At 34.6% G+C, this 12,169-nt stretch overlaps 1 protein-coding gene across 2 annotated transcripts in view; it reads right to left on the reverse strand.

Moving 5' to 3' along the window:
* The window catches only part of LOC135221973 (casein kinase II subunit alpha), a 51,654-nt gene that overhangs the window by 13,047 nt on the left and 26,438 nt on the right, over nucleotides 1-12,169 (reverse strand). For both annotated transcript variants that reach the window (XM_064260056.1, XM_064260057.1), the window contains exons 3-6: nucleotides 9,684-9,795; nucleotides 7,956-8,168; nucleotides 6,210-6,404; nucleotides 5,857-6,059 (exon numbers count right to left, since the gene is read on the reverse strand). In XM_064260056.1, coding sequence (XP_064116126.1) covers nucleotides 5,857-6,059; nucleotides 6,210-6,404; nucleotides 7,956-8,168; nucleotides 9,684-9,795 — 723 coding nt within the window. The remainder of the gene's footprint in view (nucleotides 1-5,856; nucleotides 6,060-6,209; nucleotides 6,405-7,955; nucleotides 8,169-9,683; nucleotides 9,796-12,169) is intronic.

The following is a 12,169-nucleotide window of genomic DNA, read 5'->3' on the forward strand; positions in this document are numbered from 1 at the left end:
AGAAGACTTCTAGTCAACAGGCTGGTAGCTCATTAAATAGGTGGATGCAAGAAAGCCAGGCCACAGGAGAGAAGAGATCCACAAAAGAAATAAACAAATACCTCAGCAAGGCCATTGAAGGAGCAGTGTTTTGGTCTACTTCTTCCACTTCTGACAATACCAGGGTCAATAACGAGTCCGTTGGAGGCTTAGATGCTGAAAGCACCTTTATAACCCTTGGTTATGAAGGTGCCTTCTTAACCATTAATGGACAGGCTAAATATATATTATGCACACCCCTAGACCAGGCAAACTTTAAATTTGGCCAATTTAAGAAATATACGCATCAATGGAACAGGAAAGATAAATTTTACCATGTTATACTGTTTTTTCTAACAATTAACTTTATTTTGTAAAATTATAATTATAGCTCAAATGTGGAGTATGCCCAGAGTGACATACTGCTTTATGGAGGCTAGAGTCCCTAGGAGACTCATCCACTTGTTGGCTGTGCAGTCTTTGAGAGAGAGAAATTCGTTTACCGTCCTCAGGCAGGATTCTACTCTCTTGAGGGATGGAAGCCCAAAAACTCCATGAGTTTATCATCATTCCCAAATATATAAACTAACGTGTCTGAGTCAGCAGGGACTGTGCATACTGATCAACAAACCCAAGTCTCAGGCTAATAGAAGGGTCTTCTGAAGGTCCTTTGCCCACTTCTTCGACTGGGATCGAAGGAGCCAATCGTCTAATTAAAAGGAGATGCCGATTCCCATAAGATAGAGCCAACTGAACTGACACAGGGGACAAGAACTCAAGTGGAGGCCCGAGGAGCCATTGAGAGAATAAAGCACTGAGTTCAAAACTGGGGTACTTCCTGAAGTCCACATGGACAGGGATGTGGAAGTAAGCATCCTGCATATTGATGGAATTCGTCCAATCTACCTGGCGAATGGATGATAAGACAATCCGTTTGTTTCCATCTTGAACTCTATCTTCTGAACAAAGAAATTCGGAGTGCTCAAACGACAACTGATGCTTGGACAATGTTGAGAGAGAGAGAGAGAGAGAGAGAGAGAGAGAGAGATAGAGCAGAATGAGAGCGACGAGAGAGAGAGAGAGAGAGAGAATAATAAAGAGAAGAGAGGAGTATAATATATATTGTATATATATAAATATAGATAATAATTTATATAATAATATAGAATATATATAATATATATATATATATATATACTATATATATATATATATATATATATATATATTATATATATAATATCTATATCTATAATATAGATATATATATATATATAATATATATATATAAAATAGATATATATATATATAATATATATACTAATATATATATAATATATCTATTATATAGAACTTATATATATATATATGTATATATATATAATATATATAATATGGATATATTATATTATTATATATATATAATAATATAATATATATATATATAATATATATATTATAATATATATAATATATATATATATATATATTGGTATTTTTGGGTAAGCAAAAAGTCTAACATTCTTGTAATATTCAATAATTTCCCTTCATTTTGAAACAAATTGCAAGTCTCTAGCACAGTATTTAGATTTATGGTGAATTTTTGAAAAAACTTTTTCCTTCCCTCAGCGCGCCGAATCTCTGCCGCAAATCTCTGAAATGCTTACTTCACATTGTTGTATTGTTTGCTGCGTTTCATATTAGCCGTTACAAGACTTCTATATATGACAATGTGCGCAATTTCATGTAGAATACAAGAACAAATATTTTAATTTTTTAAATATTTGCATATAAATCGCAAAAGAAAAAAAATCAACGTTCGGTCAACTTTGACTCTACCAAAATGGTCGAAAAACTCATTTGTAAGCTAAGACTCTTACAGTCTATAAATATCCGATCATTTATCTTCATTTAGAAACAAATTGGAAGTCTCTAGCACAATATTTCGATTTATGGTTAATTTTTGAAAAAAACTTTTTCCTTCCCTCCGCGGGAGGAATCTCCGCCGCAAATCTCCTAAATACTTATGTCACATTGTCATAATATTTGCACCATTTCATATTAGCTGTTACAAAGAGTTCTACATATGAAATTGTGCGCAATTTCATGTAAAAAAAACACAAAATATTTCATGGTCGTAGCTTTCATCATTTTTTAAATATTTGCATATAAATCGCGATAAATAGAAAAAATCAACATTCTGTCAACTTTGACTCGACCGAAATGGTAGAAAAACACAAGTGTAAGCTGAAACTCTTACAGTCTAGTAATATTCAATCATTTATCTTCATTTTGAAACAAATTGGAGGTCTAGCACAATATATTCTGATTTATGGTGAATTTTTGAAAAAAACTTTTTCCTTCCCTCTGCGTGCGGTATCTCCGCTGCAAGTCTCCGAAATGCTTACATCACAGTCGTAATATTTGCACCGTTTCATATTAGCCGTTATATAGTTTTATATATGAAAATGTGTGCAATTTCATGTAGAATAAAAAAAAAAAAAAAAAAATCGTGGTTGTAGCTTTTTTCATTTTCAAAATATCTGCACATAAATCGCGATAAATAGAAAAAAATAGATGTTTAGTCAACTTTGACTTGACTGAAATGGTTGAAAAACGCAAGGGTAAGCTAAAACTCTTACAGTCTAGTAATACTCAATCATTTATCTTCATTTTGAAACAAATTGGAAGTCTCTAGCACAATATTCTGATTTATGGTGAATTTTTGAAAAAAAAAAAACTTTTCTTCTCTCCACGTGCGGTATTTCCGCCGCAAATCTCCGAAATGCTTAGGTCACATTGTCGTAATATTTGCACCGTTTCATATCAGCCGTTATATAGTTTTATTTATGAAAATGTCTGCAATTTCATGTAGAATACAACAAAAAATAATTCATGGTTGTAGCTTTTTTTTTTATTTCCAAATATTTGCATATAAATCGCGATAAATAGAAAAAATATCTACGTTCGGTCAACTTTGACTCGCCCGGAAGTGTCGAAAAACGCAATTGTAAGCTAACTCTCTTACAGTCTAGTAATATTCAATCATTTATCTTCATTTTGAAATAAATTGGAAGTCTCTAGCATTAATACTTTGATTTATGGTGAATTTTTGAAAAAAAACTTTTTCCTTCCCTCCACAGGCAGAATCTCCGCCACAAATCGAAATGCTTTTGTCACATTGTTGTAATATTTGCTCCATTTCATACTAGCCATTACATAGAATTTTATATATGAAAATGTGCGCAATTTTATGTAAAATACAACAAAAAATAATTCAAGATTGTAGCTTTAATCATTTTTGAAATATTTGTATATAAAACACAATAAATAAAAAAAATTCAACATTCGGTCAACTTTAACTCTACCAAAATGGTTGAAAAAGCAATTGTAAGCTAAACCTCTTACAGTCTAGTAATATTCAATCATTTATCTTCATTTTGAAACAAATTGGAAGCCTCTAGCACAATATTTCGATTTATGATGAATTTTTCAAAAACTTTTTTTTAAGTCCGCGCATTACAAATTCATGCATCATTTTGTGATAATATTTTCTCTGCGTTGCTTTGATCATTTTACAATGTGTTATATACCAAAATGATCGCAATTCAGTGTACAATAGTACAATGAAAAAAATTTAACTCGTTACCTTTAACCGTTTTGCTCAGAGCGCGATTTCTATACAATTATGTATTAAATTTTTTTTGCACTGCCATATATCCCAATATTCATATATGACTAAATTTTTTTCATTTCTGACAGTTGCATACTAAACTTCAGGCAATGAGAAAAAAAAGGAGCCAAAAATGAACTAAAAAAAATTTTTTTTCCGTTTCGGCGCTCACTCCCGAACTCCGCCGGCATACGAGAGACGATTTCTGAAATACCGCTTAGGCGTTTAAGGGTTAATGAAATCAAATTCATCAAGAATGTCACCTTCAAGACTTGGAGGGTGGCCAGGGGCATTATGTAGGCTGAGAAAACATTTCACTGGCAAGTTATTTCCAGCAAATATTTCTTGACTGCCAGACCAAATGTCAGATTTACCCATTCCATGAAAAAAGCTTGGTAACCCATGCCTTTGTATTATCTCACCACAACACTTAAAGTTTTACTTTCAAGATATTGTGACTTGAAAGTTCGTGGGTTCTCGGAGTGATACACCAACAGTGGTTTGATCTTGCAGTCACTGCTGGCATTAGCACATAAGGCTAGTCAATCTATCCTTCATGGGTTAGTGGCTCGGCAGTTTCTTCTCTTCAGCCGTGATGAATGTCCTCCATGGCAGCTTTTTCCAAAATAAAAATCCTGTTTCATCAGAGCTGAAGACTTGTTGGGGGATGTAACCTTCTGCAGCCATAAGTGCACCAAAACGTTCAACGTACTCCGCAGCTCTCACATCTGAGCTCGCAGCTTCCCCATGCCTTACAACCGCATGGATCCCAGTTCGCTTTTTAAAATTACCGAACCATCCACGACTACCTTTAAATGTCTCCCTAGCTGGCGTTGATGTCTCCCCACCCTCAGCTGCTCGGTAATTTCATGCTTCGTCTCCATCGTCATCGTGCGTTTTTTCTTCCCACTGCCAACCTTATTACGTGCCTTCTTATGACCCATCACTTATTACAAAAAATGTTCGCAAATACACGAAAATCACGTAAATAACGCAAACACAATGCGGGAGATGTGTACGGATGTCAACGACCACGTGAACTGAAGTGAAATGGGCTTAGAGCGTTCCCAAGCACTCAGCCATCTAGAATTAGCATCTGTAAGCGTGCTCATGTCTCAATGCAAAATTTTGCTCAGAGGCTGGCTCGTATCTTGGAAAGCTTGTATGTCAAGGTCTTACTGTATACGTTTGCATATTCCATGTACACTTTCCGACATTACTAAATAATTTGCAACACTACATTAATGTACTGAGTGCAGTACAGCACGTAATGCATTTAAGTCATGCCAATAAAAATAATATAGGAGAGAGGGGGAGAGAGAATACTGTGCCCATGGTAAGTGCTTACTGCTTCCTAACAAAATGCACAAAGGAAAGTGTGGGTGGTGTGTGTTCACTACCCACCTTCAGAGGCACAGCCAGGGAAGCATCAATAAACATGAGTGCATTTGTTCATTCATTTACCCTCCAGCCCTTACAAGCACAAAATAGAAGCCTCAGTCTACTGTCCAATAACCCCATCGTACTGTCTGATAACCCTATCGTACTTACTGGATTTCTCCATTAAGTACAAAATTTTACCCTTTTTACCAGACTCAATCTCAAGTTATAAAATCCACTATGTTGACGTGCCACTGTACATCTCTACTAAAAGTGTACAGTTAGGCTTTGGTACCACTGTCTTACATCCTTTAAATTTTTCACCTTCAGGTGGCTTGCAACTTTGATAAATCCATTGCCTGAGGTGGAAAGTTTCCCCTACAACTGAACGATGCATCACCTGAAAAAACTGATTCCTAGTTTCAAGGCCAAGAATTACCATTACAAAGCTGGGTAAAACATCTGGCATGACTTCTTTTTTCAACCTATTTTATTTCAGGCTAAGCATGCCACAGGGACCCATAGCTCACTGGCATCTAATTAATACTACTAAAGACTCATATGCTACAGAGTACGAGATACTGGGAGTGTAACAAATAGGAAGGCTATAGGGAAAGAGTATGTACCATTTGAAAGTGTAACCTACATTAAGACATATATTAATTTTTGGCATCAGACATTTCCCGTACCATTTGAAAGTGTAACCTACATTAAGACATTAATTTTTGGCATCAGACATTTCCCAACTCTAATTCATGTACACAGTAATAGTAATTTAAACTTACCTTCCAAGAATGTCATTGAACCTAGGATCTAGTTCTATCTGATATTTTTCAACATACTCATAGAGCTCCTCTGTTCCCAAGACTTTTGCAATTCGCACCAACTGATCATAGTTATCATGACCATGGAAGAAAGGTTCTTTACGGAAGATCATACTGGCCAGCATACATCCTAAGGACCACATATCAAGTGAATAGTCATACATCTGGAAGTGAAGAACATACCTCTATTATACCTGTAATTTATATGTTAAAGGGAAAAAAAAAAAAAAAAACTTAGCATCTGAAAACAAATTGAAAGCAACTGTACCATGCACTGTAGTTTAAACTTACAGAAGAAAATTTCATGTACATACCTGATAATCTACAAGGAGCTCAGGCCCTTTAAAATATCTGGATGCCACTCTCACATTATACTCCTGGCCTGGATGGTAAAATTCTGCTAAACCCCAATCTATGAGACGTAACTTACGATTTTCATGATCAATCATAACGTTATGAGGCTTAACATCTCGATGCATTATTCCCATACTATGACAGTAGTCTAAAGCCTATAAAGAGGAAAGCAAAGTTAGTGTGTCTTGTAAATAGAAGATTAAATGTTCAAATCAATTTAAATACATTTCACATGGTCAAAGCTACACCAAGTAAATAAATTCTGCAATACAGAAAAAAGTAGGAATACTAAATAAATGCATTTAAGAGAGAAAATACATAAGAATCATAGATGGTTGGTGTGAATATACAGATGTAAAATGTAACTCTTGTATAAGTGCCTTTTTTTTATACAATCAAACTGTAGATTATAAAAGTTTTTATCACATATATGAACTTGTGATAATGAAAAAATACTGTCCAAATCAACCAATCACACAGTACAAGCAGGGATAATTATGTCAACTTTTCAAGTGGTTTTGCAGTTTACTGACAGAAAGACTATAAGGATGATATTACTTGGTGAACCTTAGTGAGTGTGTAACAAGCCAAAAATAGCAATATTAAAGACTGGTGTATTGCACAGCATCATATTCAGGGATGAAATTAAACTACAGTAGAATCCCGGTCCTCAACCATATTAGAACTCGACATATTTGGATTTTGATGCAAAATTTAAAGTAAATTTTGTAGCAGAGCTGGGGGAAAAAAAAAAAAAAAAAAAAAAAAAAAAAAAAAAAAAAAAAAAAAAAAAAAAAAAAAAAAAAAAAAAAAAAAAAAAAAAAAAAAAAAAAAAAAAAAAAAAAAAAAAAAGGAATCTGCCCGGATGAACCATATTTCTGTAAACAAGTGCTTCGGTAAGTCACCTCTAATTTGCGTTGTTGGTGACGCTGTTTGAAGCTAGCTCACTCTGCTGCTATTGTGTTGAGTAAGTGCCTGCTTGTACAGAAATATTTCCTTAGTTTTTGTGGCTTTGTGTACTGTATTTTCATTCACTCATGGGTCCAAAGACAGCCATTGCAGACAAGCAGAAGTTGAAAATGATAAGAACCACAATTGAACTTAGGGAGATTACTGAAAAGTATGAGAATGAGGCATTTGTGTGACTCATTTGGTATCTTATTTTCAATATTTATGAATTTACTATAATAATTAAGATTTGTTTTTCAATGTTTTATTATTAGTAACTAAGTTTTGTGCCTACCCAGTACAGTGCATATTATACCTAGCCTAGTCTATGGCACTCAGTCATCCATTGGTAATACGGCGGCATTGGATGTAGGCCAGTTTTTTTCATGCAGTATACATTTGAAAATAAAAAAGGACGTCTCATGGCAACAACAGGTGGTCAAGAATGGCTTAATCCTCTCAGTTATTTTTTATGGAAAGAATTGACTGAAATACATCTCGACGCCTCTTCTGGATAGGATTAACGTCGAGGTCTGGGGTTCTACTGTACTCTGAGTAATCAGGTAATCCAGAGTAATCAGGTAATTGAGTACCACAATGAACAAGGAAATAATTACAACATATGAGATAACTGGTGTTCTGTTTACGAAATATTTTTAAAAAATACTATAATGAAAGAAAGGAATGTCATTATTCTTTAATACCTAAACATTGCTGTTAAAAAAAAAAGCTTGCATTAATATATTTATACAACTTACCTTTAAAAGTTCATACAAATAGTAACGAATATCATAATCATTTAGTGTCTGATACAACTGCTTGAAATCGGTGTTGTTTACATGCTCAAACACTAAAGCGGGAGTACGGGAAACTGGATCTTTCACTACAGCTTGGAGTGTGATCACATTTGTCCCACCTCGAAGATTCTCCAAGATCTTAATTTCTCTTTTAATCTTCTTTTTCTTAACAGGCTAGGGAAAAAAAAAAAACTGATATCAGAATATTTGACAAAAACCAACAGTAGCCATTTAACAGTTTGGAGCCTAATTTATAAATGAGTGAGTTATATCACATCCATCCCAAGCAAGTTACATTTATATAAATTTGCAAATTTTTACCCTAAATTGCCCAACTCCCATTATAATTTTTTTTTTATTAAGGTGGATGATAGACTATTGGATCTTCTGACAAAAGGCAATTTTTACATTTATTGAAAGGCTAGAAGTGCACATGCATGAGTGCCATGATTGCTAGGGAACAAACTGCAAGTGATATTGGGCGGGGCAATGGGTTATAGGAAATTTTGCCTAATGCTTGAATATAAGTTTTAGTGGAAGTTCTGCCTACTGCTGAATGTAAATTTTGCCCCTTGTTGGTAAAGGAAACTTTCAAAGCCATTTAGCAAGACAAATCTTATAACTGATAAGCAGTTTAATTACATAAAATAACCTGTACACCCCTAAAAAATCACAGCCATTTATAAAACCAATGAACTTCGTAAATGTTTCCCTACATTCTTATTTGGTGTACCAGATGAATTTTTTTTCATTTTGTCATTTTATAATGGTATCTTTTATTGGTATCAATTTGTACATGTGCTATGAGTTTCCAGTTTGACTGGCATAACTGAGTGGAGTTTACCATCACACTGATCAAATCTCTTTGTCACTTATTAAAAATTATTAGGTAGTATTACCATCCCTGGCAACAATGCTGCTGGATCTCTGTACAGATTAAATACATGATCCTTAACAGAATCTCCTCATGATGTACTTTTGCCTCTCAAATTACTTTCTTTGATGAGTATTCTGCCTAAAATCATTGGGTTCTGAGAGCTCTGGAGGATATCCTTGGTGGTGGTACACAAGTTATTGGTCTTTGATGTTTTTTTTATCATATTATAAAGGATTAGTAACTTTATCCAGACCTCTGAGCCTCATAAAAGCTCTTCTCAGGCTGGTTTGGTCTTTGATGGGATTCTCAACCAACTTGGTATTGATATGTTCCCATTTATAAAATTCTATGCTCTGTTCTCTGTTCTACCCCTCAGGAAAAAAATGATAGCACTTAAGATTCTGTCCTGTGGTGCCTCACTGTTGAAGAAGGTTCTTTCTTATGGTGCCTCGCCATCTAAGATAAGTTTTATAACCGACAGCCTCCATTTTACACCATCCATATTAACATTCATCATGTTTTTTATGCTAAATTCACACTTGCAATCATGCCTCGACATCTCTCTCCACTTAAATTTTCTTCTTGAAAGTAATAGTGTGTCTAATTGCAGTAATCAGTCAACTATAAATGAAAGTGGCTTTACAGTATTCTTAAATGTCAAACTTCCATTATTAAAAAATTATAACAAGAAATTATGCTTCCTAATAATTCAACAGAAACCTACAAACTCAGAAAAAAAAAGAAAAACAAGAGGAGGTTGGTTACCTAGAAAAAACTCACCAACACGCTTCACTAAAAAACTGGGTTATTACCTTAAGAATTTTCACAACACATTTCTCATTATTGTTGATGTTCACAGCCTCAAAGACTTCTGAATATTTTCCTCGGCCAAGTTTTCTGACAAGCTGATAGTCATCTTGCTGCCTGAAAACAAAAGAAATCTTTAATTGTAAAGAAAACTTTCAAAGGAAGCATTTCAATACTGTTGAAGTACAAAACATTGTAAAGTTAGCCTTACTGCTTGTTCCTTTATATATCTAAAAAACTTGTTCCTCTGGGGTTTCAATACATGGATAATCTCCTGGCCCTGCCATGACTGATTGAAGCTTAAAAACATGGTTCTAAATTTAGCAGTCTCCCTTGTGAGGAGCTGTGGGTAACTGCCTATACACAAAACAAAGGGCATCAAGTTTCTCTTAAACTGGCACTGCAGAAACATTTTACAACATTCTCACCATGGCTTTTGTTGAAACTGTGCCTTCTAATGATTATTTGTGCTTGATGGCTTTAGAATGCAGCTCTTCTTCCCTCCAGTGTTTGTAGTGTTGTATTGAGAATGATGGTGCCTTAGAATATATTTTTTTTACAAATATGATAAGAGTAGATATTTTAGAATGATTGTAAGGATTTTTACAGACCACCATAAATGATTGGACAAGCCCCTAATTTTTTCTGTCCTTTGCAGAAAACATTTTAGAGTTCTGACCAGACACAGTGACCTCTCTTCTGGTCATACAAAGTCAGTCAAATTTTAATAATGAAAGAATGAGGTCAAGGCTTGGAAGGGCTCTCGCTTTTTGCTAAAAAGCCCAAGGCTAATGCGCATATAGCATTACCTTCAGCAAATCAACTCTCTTGTCCATAGAGCTTAGTTCACTCACCCTTTTTATTGTAGACAAGGCTACCAGGAATAGGGACTTTCTCATCAAATCTCTCAGTGATGAATTGCACAATGGCTTAATAGGATGTTCGAACCTTTAGGCTTTTCTGTATCAAAGGATCTCAAGAGATCCGAAAGATCTTCATTCATCGAGCCATCCAATTCTCTGCGTTTAAAGACCAATCCCAACATTGCTTTATATCCTCTGATAGTCGAGGTTGACAGGTTCCTAGCTGTCCTCAAATGTAACAGGAAATCCGTTATTTCCGTTAAAGATGTCTTAGAAGATGAAATGTTATGTTTCTTACAACAGGATCTAAAAACTGTCCACTTTGCCTGAAAGGCATCACTTGAAGATTTTCTTCTGCACTGAGCAATATTTTTGCAGCTTGGTTTGAAAACCATTTCGTTTGTCGAGTTGTCAAACAGTCTGTAAGCAGTCAGGGACAGAGTGGTCAGCCCTTGATGGAACCTCCTTAAGGGGGCCGGCCGGCTAATGCCATTCTTTAAGGACAGGACTTTGATATTCATACCACTTAATAAGGTGACTTGGGACATCTCCAAACCGCATATGATTTTCGTCTCTGACCTTCGGTTTTGTGACGCCAGGGCGACTTATCCCGAAAATAACCATTTTTCAAATTCTATCTCCTCCCTTTATATTTAATATTAAGACTTGGGATTACTACCATATATAGACCTGATGTAGACCTCCAATTGAATGAGGAGATTTTTTTCTAAAAGTCATTTTTTTGCTAGATATGAATTTTTCATTATGGTAAAAAAATAAACCCTATAAATTAGGAAAACAAAATTTATAAAAAAAAAAAAAGACGAAACAAAAATTGGAAAAAAGGGCTTCATTTGATTGTTCTATAATGTCTTTCTGAGTTATATACCAAATTCCATTGTTATAGCTTTAAAACTAAGTGAGAAGATAGATTTTGAAGGTCAATAACTATAGTTTTGAGATACGGGCGTTCAAAAATTTTCTTCGTATTTTTATGACGACAATGTTAATAAATGATGATTATTATGAATGTATATTTCTTTTTTGTGTATTAATAAACCAAAACTATTTTATTTATCAAAATTTAATCATAAATGATGATCCCTTTGCTCATATATCGTAGCTTGGGGCACTGCGTCAGGCAAGACGGGGCACTCCTTCCTACGCAACTCTCTCTCTCTCTCCTCCTTCACTAACTCGGCTTATTACAGCAAATTTTCTTCTTCTGTATGTTAGCTAGATGTTTTCCTAGTATTTCCCGTTTTGGCATGATGAAATTCTTACCAAAACAAAGATAAGCAAATGTAAATGCAAGAGAATGTCAAGAGGTGAAATTCGAAGTTGTACTCTCTTTTTACAAAGACAATGTTAATAAATCATGATTATTATGAATTTCACATTCCTTTTTGGGTAATAATAAACCAAAACTATGTTATTTATAATAAATTAAGATACCTTTGCTCAAAGATCGTAGCCTGGGGGACAGTGTGATGTGTGCTTCAGGCAAGACGGGGGCGTTTACTTACTACACAACCCTCCCTCTCTCTCTCCACTAACTACGCTAATATCGCATATATTATGATATTCTGTAATCATATTAGAGCGAATTTTCTTCGTCTTTATATTAG

This window comes from Macrobrachium nipponense, chromosome 3 (genome assembly GCF_015104395.2).
Source record: "Macrobrachium nipponense isolate FS-2020 chromosome 3, ASM1510439v2, whole genome shotgun sequence".
NCBI lineage: Eukaryota > Metazoa > Arthropoda > Malacostraca > Decapoda > Palaemonidae > Macrobrachium > Macrobrachium nipponense.